The 22,876-nt window shown below is 39.5% G+C and overlaps 4 protein-coding genes across 4 annotated transcripts; all 4 read left to right on the top strand.

Annotated features, from left to right (window-relative positions):
- The first annotated feature begins 562 nt into the window (after positions 1 to 562).
- LOC125262977 (trace amine-associated receptor 13c-like) lies at positions 563 to 1,791 on the top strand. The gene has a single exon (XM_048181816.1). It carries the CDS (start codon positions 751 to 753, stop codon positions 1,789 to 1,791), a length of 1,041 nt encoding a protein of 346 aa, XP_048037773.1. The 5' UTR covers positions 563 to 750.
- A 170-nt stretch (positions 1,792 to 1,961) lies between these two features.
- LOC125262976 (trace amine-associated receptor 13c-like) lies at positions 1,962 to 5,208 on the top strand. Its single transcript, XM_048181814.1, has one exon. The coding sequence runs from the start codon at positions 3,113 to 3,115 to the stop codon at positions 4,103 to 4,105; it is 993 nt and encodes a 330-aa protein (XP_048037771.1). The 5' UTR covers positions 1,962 to 3,112; the 3' UTR covers positions 4,106 to 5,208.
- A 198-nt stretch (positions 5,209 to 5,406) lies between these two features.
- LOC125262975 (trace amine-associated receptor 13c-like) lies at positions 5,407 to 7,817 on the top strand. The gene has a single exon (XM_048181813.1). It carries the CDS (start codon positions 6,822 to 6,824, stop codon positions 7,815 to 7,817), a length of 996 nt encoding a protein of 331 aa, XP_048037770.1. The 5' UTR covers positions 5,407 to 6,821.
- A 10,444-nt stretch (positions 7,818 to 18,261) lies between these two features.
- LOC125262974 (trace amine-associated receptor 13c-like) lies at positions 18,262 to 20,777 on the top strand. Its single transcript, XM_048181812.1, has one exon. It carries the CDS (start codon positions 18,381 to 18,383, stop codon positions 19,368 to 19,370), a length of 990 nt encoding a protein of 329 aa, XP_048037769.1. The 5' UTR covers positions 18,262 to 18,380; the 3' UTR covers positions 19,371 to 20,777.
- Positions 20,778 to 22,876: the final 2,099 nt, after the last annotated feature.

Below are 22,876 nucleotides of genomic sequence, written 5' to 3'. Positions count from 1 at the left end.
AGATGATATGAGATGTAAATAGTGACCAATATGGAGGATAATTAGAAGTTTCTTTTAATTTGATTATTACTTTGTTTACGTTGGACAAATAGCATGCTTGGCCAGCTAAGGATAAATTGGTAGCCAAGCAACAGACAAGTGAACAATAGTTTGGTTAGCTATCCGTGCTGAGAATTGTAATCGTGCCGTGCCGTACCAGGCTCAAGTGGAAATAGGCTCAACTGGAACCATTCCTTACGGTTCTTAGAACCGTTCGGCCCGATGGTGGAAACGCAGCTAATATTTTTCATTTATTAATTTTTTATTATGGGGCTAGTGAAAATTTTGGCAGGGCAAATAATAATCTGAACCTTACCACAAAGCCCTGCAAAAGTTTATTTACTGTCATTTGTGCTGTACATTGAGGTATGTGAATAATTTTGTTAAAAATAACTACAATTCTTAGCGAATAATCAGTGAAAATTCCATGTAAATGGGTGACAAGGTTTTCTTTGGTCAAGTAAGCATCGTATTGTGATTAAGTCCTTACTCTGATTATTGGAAATAATCACATTATTGGTGCACATGTAAACATAGTCACTGAATGCTATTAATATTTAAATAGTAGGTGGGTTTAATGTAGTATAAACAAACCTCACATTGGATGTCCCTTTTTTCTGTACATATAAACTGAGTCAAGTCAGTGAAGGAAGACAGTAAGTCAACCCGACAGATTGAACATTGTACCACAGCTTGAAAAGTGGTCTGTTGATGAAAAACAGGGGCATGCTACATATGAGGATTTATTCAACTTTGAAAATGTTTGACTCAAGAATTATGGAGCACAACAGGCAAAGAATACAGTATTGCTTTCCGGACAACAATTCATCATGTTTCAAAGATATCAAACCTGAAGTGGAGTATGTTATTTTGTATATTTTCATTTTTTTAGCATCAATGTTCACTGTGTTTCTGAACATGCTGGTGATCATCTCCATCTCTCACTTCAAGCAGCTTCACACTCCAACCAACCTGTTCATCCTCTCTCTGGCTGTGGCCGACCTGATTGTGGGACTGATTGTTATACCATTAATGGGCATCAGATTCATAGAATCATGCTGGTACTTTGGAGAGACATTTTGTTCTCTATTTTTATTTATAGTTTTTGTGGTTGTTTCAGCATCTCTTGGTAATTTAGTCTTTATATCTATAGATCGTTACATTGCTGTGAGTGACCCTTTGAGATACACAGTGAGGGTCACAACTGATAAAGTTGTTTTTTGCATTATTTTGAACTGGCTGTGTTCAAGCATATATTCTGTCTTTATCTTATATAATACAATGTTTTACCCAGAGACACACGGAAGGTGTTACGGCGAATGTACAGTTTCTTTTAAATTTGAACATTTTGTCACAGACCTCATAGTCACTTTTGTTGCCCCTTCTTCTGTAATCATGTCTATATATGTGAAAATCTTCTGTGTTGCTACACATCAGGCCAAGGTTGTAAATTCTGTCACAGGTGTCAGCAGGTCACAAAGAAAGGCAGCAAAAACTTTGGGTATTGTTGTAATGGTTTACTTTATGTGTTGGATACCATACTATATTGTCATCCTTATTGAAGGAAATGAGTCAACAGAATCAATTGAATTTAATGTAACATGCTGGATTGTGTACATGAATTCCTGTATGAATCCACTTATCTATGCACTGTTTTATAAATGGTTTAGAATATCAGCTAAATACATTGTGACTTTAAATATATTCAAACCATCATCAGAATATTTCAGTATTTTCCAGGAGGATAAATGATCAATATATATATAACATATATATGTGTGTGTATATATGTGTATATAATAATCATATATATATGTGTGTATATATATATATATATATATATATATATATATATATATATATATATATATATATATATATATATATATATATATATATATATATATATAAAAGAATATTTATATACACATATATATGATTATTATTTTGTATATGAGGATACTCTATGCTGTTTATATACTTTTAGAATTTAAATACTTTTAGTATAGCATGTCACACTGCTTGAAATTTCATGTCAATTACCCACATAACTTTTTATAAATGTTTATTCAAAACAAATAAACTTCAACAAAATCAATGTAAACAAACAGTGGGGCAAACCTGTGCAAAATTGGAAAAAAAAATATCTGAAAATAAATGTGAAAAAAATAAAGTTCACATCAAATGAAATAATTTAAATGGGGACTATAGAAACATAGTACTTATAATATACTTGGTGTGTTTTGACCAGAGGAGCCAGGGTCTAAATAAAGTTCCGGGTAAAAATTCCCCCTCAAAAAGTCTTTGCTCGCGAGGTAGTACTTTTTCAAAGTTCAGGTACTTTCAGGGGTGGGGCTTGGGCACTGAACAAGCTGATTGTTTGAGTTCATGCAGCATTTTGATTGGCTGACTCCACGCAGCATTTTATTTCAACCACCATTTTTAAAAGTCTGTTTACGTTCAGCGCTTCTAGGTTCTACATCAGAACAGCGATTCATTATTGGCCAACGCTGTACATGTGAGCACCGTGACGTATACGTGTGATGTTGACGCAGGAGCTGGCCAATAATTAATCTGCATTCTGACGTAGAACCCAGAAGCGCTGAATGTAAACAGCGTAGGAGACTGACAGGGAAGAGACAAATTTGTTTGAGCCAGAGAGCTCTTGAATTTCATCAAAAATATTTTAATTTGTGTTCTGAAGATGAATGAAGGTCTTATGGGTTTGGAACAACTGAGGGTAATAATGATAGAAGTTTTATTTTTGGGTGAACTAAAGCTTAAAGCCTTACACATTCACTGCTTGCACATTCACAATATTATACACATCCAATTCCTCACCGCATACTTTGAATATTTAAATGGTAGGTGGGTTTAACGCAGTATAATCAAACCTCACATTTAATTGGTTGTCCCTGTTTTCTGTACATATAAATAAAAGTTGAGTCAGTAAAGGAAGGCAGAAAGTAGAACTGAGAGCTTGAACATTACACCACAGCTTCAAAGCGGTCTTTTGATGAAGTACAGGGTGCACAGGACCAGGTTACATATGAGGATATAATCAGTTGTGAAAATGTTTGACATGAGGATTGTGGAGGACAACAGTCAAGAAATCCATTATTGCTTTCCGGACAACAATTTATCATGTTTCAAAGATATCAAACCTGAAGTGGAATACATTGTTTTGTATGTTTTCATTTCTTTATTATCAGTGTTCACTGTGTTTCTGAACCTGCTGGTGATCATCTCCATCTCTCACTTCAAGCAGCTTCACACTCCAACCAACCTGATTATTCTCTCTTTGGCTGTGGCTGACCTGATTGTGGGACTGATTGTTATTCCATTAATGGGCATTAGATTCATAGAATCATGCTGGTACTTTGGAGAGACATTTTGTTCTCTATTTTTATTTATTATTTTTATGGTTATTACGGCATCTCTTGGTAATTTATTTTTTATATCTGTTGATCGTTACATTGCTGTGAGTGACCCTTTGAGATACACAGTGAGGGTCACAACTGATAAAGTTGTTTTTTGCATTATTATAAATTGGATGTGTTGTGGCATATATTCTGTCATTATCTTATATAATACTATGTTTTATCCAGAGACACACAACAGGTGTTATGGAGAATGTACAGTTTCTTTTAAGTTTGAACATTTTGTCACAGACCTCATAGTCACTTTTGTTGCCCCTTCTTCTGTAATCATGTCTATATATGTGAAAATCTTCTGTGTTGCTACACATCAGGCCAAGGTTGTAAATTCTGTCACAGGTGTCAGCAGGTCACAAAGAAAGGCAGGAAAAACTCTGGGAATTGTTGTCGCAGTTTTCTTTATGTGTTGGATACCGTATTACATAGTCACACTTATTGAAGGAAATGAGTCAACAGAATCGGTTGAACTTCATGTAACGTGCTGGATTTTGTACATGAATTCCTGTATGAATCCACTTATCTATGCGTTGTTCTATAAATGGTTTAGAATATCAGCTAAACACATTGTTACTCTAAATATATTCAAACCATCATCAGAATATTTCAGTATTTTCACAGAGGATAAATGATTATATATATGTTTTATATATATATATATATATATATATATATGTGTGTGTGTAATTATTAATTATGATTATTACGTTGTATTTGTATTTAGAAGTTAAATACTTTTAGAATAGCATGTCACACTGCTTGAAATTTCATGAAAACTACCCACGTAACAGTTTATAAATGTTTATTCGAAATCAATACATTTCAACAAAATCAATGTAAACAAACAGTGGGGCAAACCTGTGTAAAATTAGAAAATCATCTGTGAAAATAATTGTGAAAAAAGTAAAGTATACATCAAATGAAATAATTTAAAGGGGGACTATAGTAATACAGCACTTAAAATATATATTAAGAGTAAATAAATATAGATTTAAGTAATAACTGTATATGTTGACCTGTTAGAGAGCAGAAAGGCTTGCAGAAAGGTTTGTTTGACACAAAGACTTGCACATTCTTTTTGTCTCCACGTTGGTAGTGTCTGATATTTTTTCCTTGTGTTATTCTTGAGAAAACTAGACATGTTTTGTACTATGAGCGCTATTCCTGTTATGAAAAAAAAGCTGTTTAACACTGGACAGACTGAAAGACACAAATAGACCCAAAGTAAGCTTTTTCATGATTTTTATTTCAGCATTTCTGTCAGACAATTTTTTTTCTTTCCTGAGCATGTTTGACCCCCAAAGTCTGGTTCGTTTGACTGGTGTGATCGCTCAAAGTGCTGTGTCTTGACCCTCTTGAAGAGGTGGGCTCGGGCGCAGTATGCATGTAGTGTGAACACTTACCGTGCCCTAGCATGGAACAGCTTCTACTCTTGTGTGTGCTACTGTCATCATTACGACAGCAAACATCTGCTATTACTATTGAGATAGAACACTTTTCAATTAATTAAATTAATTGAAGTATATTTCAGGGTTTGCACCGACTAGTCGACTTTAATGCTCTACCATGACACTTTAAGCATGACGTCGACTAGTCGCTGGTCATGGCCTATAGAGGGCGCAACAGAATATGAAATCTTTGAAGTCCACATTTACTCTCTGTATCCAACAGTTAATGACAAATAAATGCATACTCCAAGAGTGCCCCTGAAGATATGTTTGATTATTCCATCTGGATTCTTAATATTGATCGGCTGAAAGCAAAACAGCTTACTGTACAAGTTAATTGCTGTTCTAAATTGCAATGCTATATTATGCACACACAGACAGTAGCGCACAGATCGCGTACGCTCACAGAATCATTCAATACGCAGAAATGTATTGTCAGCACTGTTCTGTGATTTATCAGTAAAATAGCTTAGAAACTGAAAAGTTCTAGCATATATTTCTTAGTAACTAAAACCCACAGCTTCACTATTTGTACAGAGAAGCTGCCAGGTAGAATTAATTCACATACAATCGCTCTCTCACTAATGCATTCATATAAATGTAAGCTTTACTAGGCTACTTTATATGTATCTGATATAGAACAAGTAGAAATCTGTGAGAAATATAATGACCCAAAGACAAAAGAACTGATAAAAATAAGCTGTTATGTAAGAGCAATATTTGTGGGCAGTGTCATATGCCGTGCACAAGGCAGCCCATGTTTCAGTCACAGCTTGACTTAGGGCTCGTTCACACAGAATGCATTTTTTCTTTCAAAAATGCAAGACACGGCAGTGGAATGTGGGAAAAAAATGCATGGTCTCGAGATGTGTTTTTTTTTTTTTTAAAGTTGAACTGATTTGAACTTGAGTGCCAAATTTTTAGAATGCCATGCGCGAGACATTGCAAAAGACGCAAGATGCGAGTGCAACGGTCTGTCTAGCGTGTTTACATAGAAAAACAATGGAAAAGTAGCGGATTGGAATGGAAAAGCACGTTCTGTGTGAACAGCCCCTTATTTGTTCATTAATGACGTCATCATCGACTATATTTAGGTTTATAACTGGTCAGGTTCTCACCTTATTGATGAACCGGAATTGTAATTTTTTTGAGTAAAACTGCAAATTCTGTCTCTGTAAAAAAGCTGCCTCCGTAATAATCTTCTGATACGTGCAGCACAATCAAGTGAAAATTGCTGTGTGGGCTAATTGATAAATCTATTAAACAAAAAGTTGCATTGCAAATGACATAAGCATGCTCTAGCCCGGAACGTTAAATGCAATATCAGTGTAGGCCAACAGATGAGTGGGGAGGGGGGATAATCGCGCCAGGGCATGGTAGAAGGCAACCGTGCCTGGTGTGAGTACGCCCTTGAAGCCTTACACATTCACAGGAGTAGAAATGTAATTTTATAATAAGATTATATTACAATTTACATGTTTGCATACAATTTCTATGTGAGTGTTGATTATTATATCTAAAAATAAATAGCAACTGAATTTAGGGCTCTGTTGTTAATTGTAACCTTTAATATTATAGCAATAAGTAAGTTTTTTAACTCCTGCTGTACCAAACCGTCATTTTTGTGTACCGTTACACCCCTAATACACATCATCCAGTCCCTCGTGGCATGCTTTGAATATTTAAATTGTAGGTGGGTTTAATGCAATATAATCAAACCTCACATTTAATTGGTTGTCCCTGTTTTCTGTACATTATTAAATTACAGTTGAGTCAGTAAAGGAAGGCAGAAAGTCAAACTGACAGCTTGAACATTACACCACAGCTTCAAAGCAGTCTTTTGATGAATAACGGGGTGCACAGGACCAGGTTACATATGAGGATATAATCCGTTGTGAAAATGTTTGACATGAGTATGATGGAGGAGGACAAAAGTCAAGAAATCCAGTATTGCTTTCCGGACAACAATTTATCATGTTTCAAAGATATCAAACCTGAAGTGGAATACATTGTTTTGTACATTTTCATTTCTTTATTATCAGTGATCACTGTGTTTCTGAACCTGCTGGTGATCATCTCCATCTCTCACTTCAAGCAGCTTCACACTCCAACCAACCTGATTATTCTCTCTCTGGCTGTGGCCGACCTGATTGTGGGACTGATTGTTATTCCATTAATGGGCATCAGATTCATAGAATCATGCTGGTACTTTGGAGAGACGTTCTGTTCTCTTTTTTTAGTTATTATTTTTATGGTTGTTACGGCATCTCTTGGTAATTTAGTCTTTATATCTGTTGATCGTTACATTGCTGTGAGTGACCCTTTGAGATACACAGTGAGGGTCACAACTGATAAAGTTGTTTTTTGCATTATTATAAATTGGATGTGTTGTGGCATGTATTCTGTCATTATCTTATATAATACTATATTCTATCCAGAGACACACAACAGGTGTTATGGAGAATGTACAGTTTCTTTTAAGTTTGAACATTTTGTCACAGACCTCATAGTCACTTTTGTTGCCCCTTCTTCTGTAATCATGTCTATATATGTGAAAATCTTCTGTGTTGCTACACATCAGGCCAAGGTTGTAAATTCTGTCACAGGTGTCAGCAGGTCACAAAGAAAGGCAGGAAAAACTCTGGGAATTGTTGTCGCAGTTTTCTTTACGTGTTGGATACCGTATTACATAGTCACACTTATTGAAGGAAATGAGTCAACAGAATCGGTTGAACTTCATGTAACGTGTTGGATTATGTACATGAATTCCTGTATGAATCCACTTATCTATGCGTTGTTCTATAAATGGTTTAGAATATCAGCTAAACACATTGTTACTCTAAATATATTCAAACCATCATCAGAATATTTCAGTATTTTCACAGAGGATAAATGATATATATATATATATATATATATATATATATATATATATATATATATATATATATATATATATATATATATATATTTCAACAAAATCAATGTAAACAAACAGTGGGGCAAACCTGTGTAAAATTAGAAAATCATCTGTGAAAATAATTGTGAAAAAAGTAAAGTATACATCAAATGAAATAATTTAAAGGGGGACTATAGTAATACAGCACTTAAAATATATATTAAGAGTAAATAAATATAGATTTAAGTAATAACTGTATATGTTGACCTGTTAGAGAGCAGAAAGGCTTGCAGAAAGGTTTGTTTGACACAAAGACTTGCACATTCTTTTTGTCTCCACGTTGGTAGTGTCTGATATTTTTTCCTCGTGTTATTCTTGAGAAAACTAGACACGTTTTGTACTATGAGCACTGTTCCTGTTATGAAAAAAAAGCTGTTTAACACTGAACAGACTGAAAGACACAAATAGACCCAAAGTAAGCTTTTTCATGATTTTTATTCCAGCATTTCTGTCAGACAATTTTTTTTCTTTCCTGAGCATGTTTGACCCCCAAAGTCTGGTTCGTTTGACTGGTGTGATCGCTCAAAGTGCTGTGTCTTGGCCCTCTTGAAGAGGTGGGCTCGGGCGCAGTATGCATGTAGTGTGAACACTTACCGTGCCCTAGCATGGAACAGCTTCTACTCTTGTGTGTGCTACTGTCATCATTACGACAGCAAACATCTGCTATTAATATTGAGATAGAACACTTTTCAATTAATTAAATTAATTGAAGTATATTTCAGGGTTTGCACCGACTAGTCGACTTTAACGCTCTTCCATGACACTTTAAGCATGACGTCGACTAGTCGCTGGTCATGGCCTATAGAGGGCGCAACAGAATAAGAAATCTTTGAAGTCCACATTTACTCTCTGTATCCAACAGTTCAGTGCCGGCCCTAGCCTCTTTGGCACCCTAGGCAAGATTTTTTTTTTGGCGCCCCCCTTATATTGCGATTTATCTAAAGGGGCGAATCTAGAAAATTATTTATAGGGTGGCAAAGGGGTGGCATGAGGTCTATGAGGGGTGGCAACACCTAAGCAAGTGCCCATGCATAGTTTTTGGAGATTTATAGCCTTACATACACAATTGTGTTCACAAACATTGCATTACCAGAAAGTATCTATATACTGTTTAAAATTAATAAATAACAAAATTTCAATATCCATCATGGCACCAAGTAAATACACTATATGAAAAACTTCTAAATGAGTCTGAACTTGTATCACTAAAGGAGATGAGCAATTTTATTAATATTACACAGGCTACTTCAGTGGTATAAATCACATGTTTTAGTGCAAGTTAAAGAGCAACAAAACATTTTTTGAGTTTCTGTTATTAGCAGAGGTGGGAATGTCTGTGTGTGTTCCCCCAGAACACCCTATCAACCACATACTCTAGCAACACCCCAGCAACTGCATAACAAGAGCCTAGCAACCACCCAGAATCTCCTAGCAACCACCTAGCAACACTTTAGCAATCACCCAGAACATCTATATTCTGAACTAACTGACCAAAGTTTTTACATTTTTTTAAACAAGACTTGAAGTTGGGTTTATGACAAGCCAACATAAATTTGTCCTTCAAACTTTTCAGTCTCTATTGTTTTTCTTGATTGCTAATGCACAATTCATGAAACAATTCAACATTTTCTCACAACTAAACACAATATCAAAACTATGCACCAACTTGCACAAACCTCAAACGTCCAGGTCAAAATAAAATGTTCTACTCAAAAACTTATTCTTGTCTGACAAAATCAAACTTTGGTATCAGATGACACACAAAACATAACAAATACACAGACTACTGCACTGCCTAGTGAACACTAATGAGATCAATTCATATAACATGGTAACAAAAATACCTCTTTTTCATTTTACTATTATAAATTGATCTTGCAGTAGATGAAAAGCATGAGATAAATAAGTTTGAACTTGGTATGCACCTCAATGCAGTATACTGTCAATTGCAGTAAAAGTAAATTCAGCATCCTCTGCACATTTGGATAAATTGCATTACAGTACAGTACTATAGCAGTGTATTGGTCTTCTGAAATTTCCCTCATCTAAAGTAGCCTACTGGTACGGTGTAAGTTTAAAACCCCTGTAAATTATTCATTCAGCTCTCTCAGATTTTAACTGGTGTGTGTCATCAGTTTTGCTACCTAATGTTGTCATTGTTGTCACGGGAAATAAAGAGGGATGCAAGTGCAAGTCAAAATATCTCATTTATTTGAGCTTCACGCCAGAAAGTCAGATGACAAACACACAGACAGCAGGAGAGCGGCGACACAGGGACTTTGGTGGGCCGCGGTGAGATGATCGTGGTGAAGTCCGTGGGAGTGAAATCAGAAGTGAAGAATCCAACGATGAAACAGTAATCCAGAGTGAAGACACGACGAAACAACTCCAAACGGAAGCACACACAAGGAATCCAGGACACAGAACAGGGAACACCAACAACGATCTGACAAACACGAGACGAAAGACAAGGGAAAAAATAGGCAGTCCAAATTGAACACAGCTGCCGCTGATCAGCAATCAGCGGCGACGCCCACATGAAACAATTAACATGACAGCACAACAAAAACACAGACCACAGAATGAGACTGCGGATCTTCAACCATGACAGTACCCCCCCTCCTAGGAACGCCTCTCGGCGTTCCCAGGAGCACCTACCTGCCGATTGTAATCATCGATAAGGGAGTGATCCAGGATGTCCCTAGCAGGAACCCAACTTCTCTCCTCCGGACCGTAACCTTCCCAGTCCACCAAGTACTGAAATCCGCGTCCCCTCCTTCTCGAGTCCAGAATGCGATTAACCGAATAAGCGGGTTCCCCGTCTACGAGACGCGGCGGCGGAGGAACCGGGGTAGGCGGATTAATGTGTGAATGAAACACAGGTTTGATTTTAGACACATGGAAGGCGGGATGAATTCTCCTGTACGCTGGAGGAAGTTTGAGTCGGACTGCCACCGGACTAATGATCTTGGTGACAGGAAACGGGCCAATGAATTTGGGAGCAAGTTTATTGGAGACGGAACGGAGAGGAATGTTCTTGGTAGAAAGCCACACTTCTTGACCCACGACGTATACGGGAGGCTTCGACCGGTGGCGATCAGTCTTAGCCTTGGTGCGCGCCCCCACTTGGAGAAGAGTCTCACGGGCTCTCGTCCAAGTGCGGTGACACCTCTGGACGAAGGCGTGAGCGGAGGGGACCGCGACTTCGGATTCCAGACTGGGAAAGATAGGTGGCTGGTAACCTAAACTACATTCAAACGGTGAGAGGCCCGTGGACGACACTGGTAACGAATTATGTGCGTACTCAATCATAGAGAGTTGCTGGCTCCAGGAGGAAGGATTCTTGGAAACCAAACATCGCAACATTCTTTCCAAATCTTGGTTAGCTCTCTCGGTTTGACCATTGGACTGGGGATGGAACCCAGAAGAAAGACTAACAGTCGCCCCCAGCAACTTACAAAACTCTTGCCAAAATTTGGACACAAATTGGGGCCCCCTGTCGGAAACCACATCCATCGGGAGGCCATGTAACCGAAAGACGTGATCAACGACAGTTACCGCTGTCTCCTTAGCAGAGGGTAATTTAGGCAAAGGGATGAAATGCGCCGCTTTCGAGAACCGGTCCACCACGGTCAAAACAACCGTGTTCCCCTGGGAGGGTGGGAGGGTGGGAGGGCGGTGACAAAATCTAGCGCAATGTGGGACCAGGGTCTCGAAGGGACAGACAGCGGTTGGAGCAACCCATCTGGGGGACGATTGGAAGTCTTACCAGTGGCACAAATCGTGCAAGCCAAAACAAAACTGCGAATGTCACGAGCCATGGCAGGCCACCAGAATCGTTGCTTGACCAAAAAACTGGTGCGATTAACCCCTGGATGACAGGCTACGTTGGAACAATGCCCCCACTTGATAACACTGGACCTTAACCTCTCCGGCACAAATAAACGGTTTGGTGGGCATCCGGGCGGAGGCGTTACCCCTTCTAAGGCCGACTTGACCTTCGATTCGACCTCCCATGTCAGAGTGGAGACCACTAATGTCTTAGGAAGAATACACTCGGGAGTAGACGGGCGTTCGGAAGGATCAAAAATACGAGAAAGAGAATCGGGTTTGATGTTTTTAGAACCCGGGCGGTACGAGAGAGAGAGAAATCAAAACGTCTGAAAAAAAGTGCCCACCGAGCTTGCCTGGAGTTCAGTCTTTTAGCCGTTCTGATGTACTCTAAGTTCTTATGGTCAGTCCAAACAATGAAAGGTACCCCCGAACCCTCCAACCAATGACGCCATTCTTCCAACGCTAACTTGACTGCCAGCAACTCTCTGTTACCAATGTCATAATTGCGTTCAGCTGGAGATAAACAATGAGAAAAAAACGCGCAGGGATGGATCTTATCGTCTGAGGGAGATCGCTGGGATAGAACTGCACCTACCCCCACCTCTGACGCATCGACCTCCACCACGAACTGACGTGAAGGATCAGGGGCAATGAGGATGGGAGCCGAAACAAAGCGACTTTTCAGTTTGGCGAATGCAGCCTCAGCTGCATCGGACCACCTGAACGTCGTTCTGGGGGAGGTCAAGGCGGTCAGAGGCGCGGCTAGTTGGCTGAAATTGCAAATAAAACGCCGGTAAAAATTGGCGAACCCCAGAAACCTCTGTAGGGCCTTACGGGAATCCGGGCTTGGCCAATCCACCACAGCCTTAACCTTGTCAGGATCCATGCGAATTCCCTCAGACGAGACGATGTACCCTAGGAAAGAAACAGACTGTGCATGAAAATCGCATTTCTCCGCCTTGACAAAAAGCCCATTCTCTAGCAGCCGCTGAAGCACTCGTCGGACATGTTGAACATGTTCCTGGAGAGACGAGGAGAAAATCAATATGTCGTCCAGGTAGACATATATGAACTGGTCAACCATGTCTCTCAACACATCATTGACGAGTGCCTGGAAGACCGCCGGGGAGTTGGAAAGCCCGAAGGGCATGACCAAGTATTCAAAGTGCCCCCTGGGGGTGTTAAAAGCGGTCTTCCATTCATCCCCCTCCCTGATGCGGACCAAATGATAAGCGTTCCTTAAATCCAATTTCGTGAAGACGGACGCTCCTTGCAACCTCTCGAAGGCTGAAGACATCAACGGCAAAGGATAAGTATTCTTTACCGTGATGTTATTCAACCCCCGGTAATCAATGCAAGGTCGCAAGGAACCATCCTTCTTTCCAACAAAAAAGAACCCCGCCCCCGCCGGAGAAGAGGAAGGGCGAATGAACTTAGCTGCTAGAGAATCAGAAATATATTTCTCCATGGCCTCCCTCTCGGGAACGGACAGAGAGTACAACTTGCCTTTAGGCAGAGACTTACCGGGAACTAAATCTATAGCACAGTCATAGGGACGATGAGGAGGAAGAGAAGCAGCTCGGGACTTACTGAACACTTCCTTCAGGTCTAGATACTCCGCGGGCACGTTTGACAGATCCGCAGCCTTTTCCTGTAACACAGAAGCAGACACAGAAGAACAAGCAGACACAAGACAAGACTTATGACACTGAGTGCTCCATTCCAGGATGGTGTACTGACGCCAGTCCACCTTGGGGTTGTGTTGTGTGAGCCAGGGGTGTCCGAGAACAATAGAGGCCAGGGGTGAATCCATGAGAAGGAATGGAATAGACTCAGTATGATTGCCAGAAGTGATGAGGGTAATGGATGTGGTGGTGAGTGTTATGTTGGGTAGATCCTGACCATTGAGAGCGTTGACAGAAATCTGCTTCGTGAGAGGAATGATGGGTAACTGAAAGCGATGTGCAAACTGTGTGTCCATGAAATTACCTTCAGTCCCCGAATCCAGTAGAGCATGACAGGTGAGCGTGTGTGTGGCCCACCTCAGTCTAACCGGGAGAAGAGTGGATGGTGAGGACTTTTCAGCGGAGATCCCACCCGATAGTAGCCTCAACGTTACTACCGGGCTCGATCTTTTTACCGGGCAGGTGTTCAAGAAATGCCCAGCCCCTCCACAGTAAATGCACAGTCCTTGGGATCTCCGCCGCTCTCTCTCCTCCCGGGAAAGCCGAGCTCTCCCCACCTGCATGGGTTCCAGATCGAAAGAGGGGCAGACCGTGTCTCTGTTGTTGACTCCGCGAGCCTCCGCACCCCGGGATGCGAAGTCGGAACGAGGAAGATTCTCCAGACGGTTGATACAGGCATCCACCCGTAGTGCAAGATCAATCAGTCCATTAAGACTCTGAGGTAAATCCAAAACGTAGATCTCCTTTAGTACACGGTCGGCCAACCCATGCAGGAAGACGTCCCACTGCGCCTCCTCGTTCCAGTTGCACTCCGCCGCCAGTGTTCGGAACTCGATAGAATAATCCGCCACCGTGCGATCTCCTTGCTTGAGTCCCGCCAAACGTTGGGCTGCATCCTTTCCTGAGACCGCACGGTCAAACACTCTCTTCATTTCGGCGGCGAGTGTCTGGAACGAGGAACAGCACGGATCTTGATTCTCCCACACCGCTGTTCCCCACAGAGCTGCCTGCCCGGTGAGCAAGGTTAACACAAACGCCACCTTGGACTCCTCCCTTTCGAAGGTGCGTGGCTGTAGAGAAAAATACAGAGAACACTTGTTCAGAAAGGCTCTGCAAAAACTCGGCTCACCGGCATAGGTCTGAGGTGTAGGTAAGCGTGGTTCGGGTTGATCTCTTTGCGTGGGTTGTGGAGGGGGAACGGGCGGTGTGGGCGGCGCAGCGGGACCTCGAAGTTCTTGTAGCTGTTGGGAGAGCTCGGACACCTGTGTCACCAATGCCTGCACGGCGCGTCCGGTAGAGGAAATGCTCTCCTGCTGCTGATCCATCCGTGCAATGCTGTGGTTGATAAACTCCGTTAATGCTGCTGAACTTGCTGCATCCATGTTGCGGGTCAGATCGTTCTGTCACGGGAAATAAAGAGGGATGCAAGTGCAAGTCAAAATATCTCATTTATTTGAGCTTCACGCCAGAAAGTCAGATGACAAACACACAGACAGCAGGAGAGCGGCGACACAGGGACTTTGGTGGGCCGCGGTGAGATGATCGTGGTGAAGTCCGTGGGAGTGAAATCAGAAGTGAAGAATCCAACAATGAAACAGTAATCCAGAGTGAAGACACAACGAAACAACTCCAAACGGAAGCACACACAAGGAATCCAGGACACAGAACAGGGAACACCAACAACGATCTGACAAACACGAGACGAAAGACAAGGGAATAAATAGGCAGTCCAAATTGAACACAGCTGCCGCTGATCAGCAATCAGCGGCGACACCCACATGAAACAATTAACATGACAGCAAAACAAAAACACAGACCACAGAATGAGACTGCGGATCTTCAACCGTGACAATTGTTAAACGTTTTGAGAAATGTGTCTTTGTTTTGATAACTGAAGGAATGGTTTGAGAAACTGGGCCAACTGAATCACTTCTAATGTGTTAGCAATCGAGAAAAGCTAAAATACGTTTAGATTCTTACCCCAACTCTGCTATTAGTTTCTGTGATCGGGATCTCCGTATTGATTTCATGTTATTGGTTCGTCGGATGGCAAAAATACCTTTATCCATGATGAAAGTGGAGCGGGCAGTCGCTGAATCAGCTCGCCAAAAAATTACAAAAATCTCAGACATATTCGGATGGTACTACAGTTCTCACAGGACTTCTGAGTTAGCCGGGAAGCAGTAATTTTCCGATTCACGTACAAATATGGGGAAAAAATCGTAAATGAACTTGGCTGCGCTGTGTTTTTGACTCTCAAAGAACCGGTTCATAAGAGTCATTTGTTAATGAAGCACACTGGGCGCGCTGCGTGCAACCATCATGCACAGTTTATTGAAAGACGTGTTTTCTTGCCATCACTTTGCGTTACGAATTTTTTCATCTCATCATATTGAAGCGCCGCTCCTGAAAATCAATACTTGAAACACTGCTTATATATTTTATTCTGTGATAATTTTGGGGTGGCAAAGCTTTTTCTAAGGGTGGCAGATGCCACCCCGTGCCACCCCGGTAGATCCGCCCCTGTCCACGCATCCGGCCTCTTTGGCGCCCCCTAGCGAGATTGCGCCCTTAGCATTTGCCTATACTGCCTATATAACCGGCCGGCTCTGCAACAGTTAATGACAAATAAATGCATACTCCAAGAGTGCCCCTCAAGATATGTTTGATTATACCATCTGGATTCTTAATATTGATCGGATGAAAGCAAAACAGCTTACTGTACAAGTTAATTGCTGTTCTAAATTGCAATGCTATATTATGCACACACAGACAGTAACGCACAGATCGCGTACGCTCACAGAATCATTCAATGTATGGTCAGCACTGTTCTGTGATTTATCAGTAAAATAGCTTAGAAACTGAAAAGTTCTAGCGTATATTTCTTAGTAACTAAAACCCACAGCTTCACTATTTGTACAGAGAAGCTGCCAGGTAGAATTAATTCACATACAATCGCTCTCTCACTAATGCATTCATATAAATGTAAGCTTTACTAGGCTACTTTATATGTATCTGATATAGAACAAGTAGAAATCTGTAAGAAATCAATAACTGTATGTCAAAACTTCTCCAGGCTCCAAATCAGCCTCAGACTCCAGAGGGTTAATTGTAACCTTTAACCCTAAGGGGTCTGAGGATTTTTGGGGCCCTGGAGAAGTTTTGACATGCCCTGACATTTGTGCTTTTTTCAGTTGTTCATAAACAGATTAATGGAAAAAGTGTCATTACACTGTATTCAGCACAAACTAGGCTACAATAATATGTGAGGAACACGTATGTACATGTTTGTGTTTTTGAAGGAATAACGTTTATGCGTGGTTATTGAAAAAAACAAAAAACTTAAGTCACTGAAATAAAGCCAAAAAATATATATTAAATCTTTTTTCACAAGACTTCTGGGTATTGGAGGTTGTAGACTAGAGTTTTTGTTTCAAAATGAGGTAAAAACTATGCTGCCTGCTTGTTCATATAAAACAATAGAGAGATTTAAATTTTCTAAAACATCTTTGGTCAAGAAACACAGTATGCGTGGAGGCGTGAATCATCATGAATAATGGGTGATTCTCACCTGAGAAGACAAAAGAATTGCATAAAGAACTCTAATGAGCTGCATAAATAATGAGCTCTTTCAGACAGGTAGGCTGTGAAAAAACCCTCTGTTGATCATGTCTCAAAGCTCATCATAATGTAAATCAAACGTACAGAAAAAACAGCAATACTGTGAAATATTATTACAATTTAAAATAATGGTATTCTATTATATTCTTTAAAATATAATGTATTTCTGTGATGCAAAGTGTCTGAACAATTATGTTACCTCTATGGCATTTCATATAGGCTTTTAGCTTAAAAGCATGCACATTTGGAGAAATATTGATGGATTCTCATATGTTTGTCAATTTTCTATACAGAGGAGTAATATTTATTCAGGATTTATTACTATGATTAATTACTATGAACGCTGGATACTGTGTTTTCAATTCATACTTGCAGCCGGAAGGCGCTCTGCCCCTTTTGTCCACAAATGCCTGCTAAAGAAGAAAAGGCAATCCAGGAACTAACCGAACTAACAGAGGCCAGAGATCGCTAACTATGGCTATTCAAAACACTTTTCAAGACAATAAATACACGATTGCGACGATGTATGCATGTATTGACTGAATTTGCGTCTGAATAGCGCTGGCTCCGTGGGCGTGGCCGCATTAGTGGATAATGAGCTGAATCACGGATGTCTGACATGGCTCTCTTTTCATACAGATTACATAAACACAGAATATTTGTTTTCGATTTGACTTACACGATTTAAAACCTGACATTTCAACGTTTTTTTAGACATAAGTCTAATTTTTTTTGTGATAAGTATTCACTAAGTTACAGTTAATTTTCTGAGAACGATCAGATTGGACTTCGTTCAGAGGGAGACGAGAGATCACGCATCATGTTAGTTTTCTTTATTTTACAAAAAGCACAACATTTTGTTTTTACTCTGAGTGTACACAAATAAAAGAAGATATTCCACAGATTAAAATGGTGTATAACTCTTAATTGTATGTGCAACATTGACGGAGTATTTTGAGTCTCTTTCACACTGATTAGAAAAAAACCGCGGTGATCACGCCGGCGTGACCGCCGACCCGAGGGAGTTAATATTATAGCAATAAGTACGTTTTTTTAACTCCTGCTGTACCGAACCGTCATTTTTGTGTACCGTTACACCCCTAATACACATCATCCAGTCCCTCGTGGCATTCTTTGAATATTTAAATTGTAGGTGGGTTTAATGCAATATAATCAAACCTCACATTTAATTGGTTGTCCCTGTTTTCTGTACATTATTAAATTACAGTTGAGTCAGTAAAGGAAGGCAGAAAGTCAAACTGACAGCTTGAACATTACACCACAGCTTCAAAGCAGTCTTTTGATGAATAACGGGGTGCACAGGACCAGGTTACATATGAGGATATAATCCGTTGTGAAAATGTTTGACATGAGTATGATGGAGGAGGACAAAAGTCAAGAAATCCAGTATTGCTTTCCAAACAACAGTTTGTCATGTTTCAAAGAAATCAAACATGAAGTGGAATACGTCATTTTGTACATTTTCATTTCTTTATTATCATTGTTCACTGTGTTTCTGAACCTGCTGGTGATCATCTCCATCTCTCACTTCAAGCAGCTTCACACTCCAACCAACCTGCTCATCCTCTCTCTGGCTGTGGCCGACCTGATTGTGGGACTGATTGTTATACCATTAATGGGCATCACATTCATAGAATCATGCTGGTATTTTGGAGAGACATTCTGTTCTCTATTTTTATTTATTGCTTTTATGGTTGTTTCAGCATCTCTTGGTAATTTAGTCTTTATATCTGTAGATCGTTACATTGCTGTGAGTGACCCTTTGAGATACACAGTGAGGGTCACAACTGATAAAGTTGTTTTTTGCATTATTACAAACTGGCTGTGTTCAAGCATATATTCTGTCATTATCTTGTACAATACTATGTTTTACCCAGAGACACACGACAGGTGTTACGGTGAATGTACAGTTTCTTTTAAGTTTGAACATGTTGTCACAGACCTCATAGTCACTTTTGTCACACCTTCTTCTGTAGTCATGTCTGTATATGTGAAAATCTTCTGTGTTGCGAAACATCAGGCCAAGGTTGTAAATTCTGTCACAGGTGTCAGCAGGTCACAAAGAAAGGCGGCAAAAACTTTGGGTATTGTTGTAATGGTTTACTTTATGTGTTGGATACCATACTATATAGTCACTCTTATTGAAGGAAATAAGTCAACGGTTCAATTTAATGTTACATGCTGGATTTTGTACATGAATTCCTGTATGAATCCCCTTATCTATGCACTGTTTTATAAATGGTTCAGATTATCAGCTAAACACATTGTGACTCTAAAAATATGTAAACCATCTTCAGAATACTTTAGCCTTTTCCCAGAGGATAAATAATTAAGGAATAATTTTTGAAGCATAATTTTAAAAGAGTTTGTAAGAATTTTGCCTAAAGAGTTACTGACATATTCCTTATTGTTTTCTTGTACAGTATTCATTACTTTGTATTTGAAGATATTTTATGTTGTACATCAGCAAATTAAGGTTAAAAGCTCCCTGATGAAAATACATACATAATATTCATAGAACCCCAGCAAACAGGAGTTGTTTCTTTTTTCATCAAGATTTTAAGTTATGTTTATGATTGTTTAAAAAATGGTGTTCATTTCTTTTTTTTACCTCTTTGTAGTTCACTTACTCCTAAATGGTGCCAAAATGGTACAAATACATTATGTATCGTCTCAATGTGAAGTTATAGAATCTTTATAGTCTTTATAATGATTATATTAAAAAAAATTATGTTTAACAGTTTTGGAAGTAGTATAGCATGTCACAGTTTGACATTTCATCAACTATCCACATACTTGTGTACAAATGTTTGTTTAGTTCAACAAAGTTAATGTAATCGGGCCAGACTTGTGCAAAAGTGGAAAAACATCAGTAAGAATAAATTAGAGTACAGATCGAATTAAATCATTTAAATGGGGTCAATACATAGAAACACAACACCTCAATTGTATATAAAGAATAAACAAATCTAACTGTATACAGACCTGGTAGGAAGTGTTTTTGTGCAGAAAATTTTGCACATTCTTAGCCTTAGCATTGGCAGTGTGTCAAGACAGGTTTTGTACTGTTAAAAGCACTATAAAACCTATAGCCCAAAGTAAACTCTGTTTTCTGTCTGAATTTTCTTTTTTTAATGACTTTCTTAAAGATATCTATAAAAAAGGTTTAACCAGGGGCCAAGGGCTTCCCTCTTTTCCATCTCATTTATGAATGCCCATGTGGCCGTGTACAGTTTACTTTCGCAGCAATTGTTTGAATGGTAGTTTAATTATTATTCTTAATGAAAAACAACAACGAAACAGTACAATGACAAACTCACTTATATTACACAAAACTTTTATTAACAAAAAGAATAAGCACGGCATACAACATGCTATAGCCTAGGCTTAATATAAAATAAAAAGTAACTTTGTTAATAACAAGTAAAAAAAACAAAACAAAAAACAAAATGGCTGAACACTGTGTAACACCGGTAACACCTATTGCAGCAAGCCTAGACTAAAGCATTTTTCAATTAGGTACATGGGATATGGTTCTTTTTTATATATTACAATCATATTTATATTAAAAAATACATCATTATACATATCAAAATTATTGTTAGTCAGTAAATGTCTTTCTCTCAATGAACATACATGTTCGTAAACAATACCCAGGTTTGTAGATTTTTGCAGAAATTTTCAGATGAATTGCGCTCTCCAAAGCATTAAAAATTAAACCGACTGAACAACTCAATTAGGCCCATTTTTTGTTTGATATTCCTGTCAAAATTTTCTGTATGCATTTTGTTTTTTGAATTTTCTGTCTTTAATTTTCATGTAGATATCTTTAAACAATGAAAATGTTTAACGAGCCAAGCACCAAAGCTCCTATGTATTAGTTCTTATTCATCTCTTTCCTCTAAATTCTGATTTATACTTCTACATCGGACCTACCCCGGGGCCTCTGTGCCGTAGGCTATGTGCCGATTTTCATTTATACTTCTGCATTGTTGTCTGCGTCGACTTGCAACATGCAGACCACTAGTAGGCAGTGTCCGCAGTCATGTTGAGTATCAAGGCAAAAGTCGAAGAAGCAGCAGTTTGTCATGTACCAATGATTGTATTATTATAGGGAGATGAGTGTCTGTATCTCTTACCATTGGAGAAAGCGTAAGGGCTAACTTAATCACGTACGGCACCTCTCAGCCTATTGTGTAATGGCCTCTGGTCTCCTTTCCTGCGTACTTGCAGTCTTTAACGCAGCGTTAGCATTAGCCTTTACACTTTTTTGGCTAATGGTTGCAGGCTTGTCATCTAGTGGCTTTGTCATGTACGTTGTTAGAGAAGCTTAAGCAGTGATGGTGGCAAATAGGCAACAACTTTTGGTGCAGTTTGATGGCGCGTGTCCTCTGAAACAGAGGGTTTTTTCATTCCTATGGAAGTTGAAAACGCTTGCTCTTCTTCGCTTGGTCCATGCCAGTTTTTTGACCTGAGGGAGGGGTTCTAGCAGACCAATCACAGCACTTGCGGACCATGAAGAATTGACGCGTTGTTACATTTTTGGAGAGGTGCATGTCAGGCTATGCTATTCATAGTTTTCAGTCACGTGACTGTCGCGGAGCCCTGGAGGGCAAAACAGCCATGTAACTGCACCACAAGGCTGTCAATTTTCCATCTTAGAAAACAAAAATATGTGAACAAGATGCAAGTTTTGGGCAGATTTGATCCATATACAGCACCTGCAGTGATTTCAATCACTAAAAACAGCAGGGCAATTTTTTTAAAAAGCTAACGTGAAAAACACGAGGGTGGGTTGTACCAATAAGGATTAAATTATGCAAAGTTTAACACTAATCAAGGATTAGTTGTGTTGCACCACTTAATTTTAAACACCGATTAACTACACAGAAAGACCGTTAGAATGAAAGGGTTGATCAAACAACATAGGCGGAGGGTGAAACGATGCCAGGCTGACGAATCCTTAGTGCAACCCACCCTTAAAGTGCCTTAATGTACTAAAAGAGTGATATTTAATCAAATTCAGTTTAACCCTTTTTGATGATGCATACTATAAACAGGCGAGCAGATGAGCCCAGAATATGAACGCAACTCATTTTTTTTTATAATGGTTTTTCGATGATAAAAAAAAAAAAACGCTTAACGAGAAACCTTGTGTTGCATTAATATGTTCATTTGTTTGCCTGTAATCAATAAGGTGTATATTGAATTTGGTCTTTTCACTGTCTTACTACATTAGATCTTACTGCAAACCTGGTAAAAATGACTGGCGGGCAATGGAGGCCTGTTTTGCCCTTCAGGTGGGCGTTCCTTTAAGGGTGTGACGTCACGTGAAAACTATGAATAGGCTACGCGTGCTACACACAGCCTACACTGTAGATACAGCCCACATAATGCTGTGTAAAACAGTTGGCACACTACTTTTCAAACATTCATGGCACAAATTTTGGGCTCTCCCCAGCATGTTGGTGGAAACATGTTCAATTTATTTACAGTGCCATCTACTAGAGCCTTAGCTCTTCATCAGCACTATTGAGCTTCCTGTACAAGCCCACCAGGGTTTGTCTGGATTGCATAGCCAAGTTACCCCTGCTGTAAGATGCCATAACTACACCAAGTGGAGGCAAAAAGTTCTTGCTCCATTGAAGGACAGTTTTTAGTAGCCCTGCATTCCTGTAAAATAACATTTTGCTAACAACATACTTAGCAAATGGTAATATTAGATGTTTTACCAGGGCCAGCTCCCTTTCTCCCTCTTTTTTCTTTTGTCTTTAAAGTGTGAAATTAACTTTTTCCTTTTCCACTTGCTGCTCAGGATAGTCACTAGTGAAGGGC

This window comes from Megalobrama amblycephala, linkage group LG2, assembly GCF_018812025.1.
Source record: "Megalobrama amblycephala isolate DHTTF-2021 linkage group LG2, ASM1881202v1, whole genome shotgun sequence".
NCBI lineage: Eukaryota > Metazoa > Chordata > Actinopteri > Cypriniformes > Xenocyprididae > Megalobrama > Megalobrama amblycephala.
The sequence above is the reverse complement of the archived record's forward strand: the minus strand, read 5'-3'. Positions and strand labels throughout refer to the sequence as shown.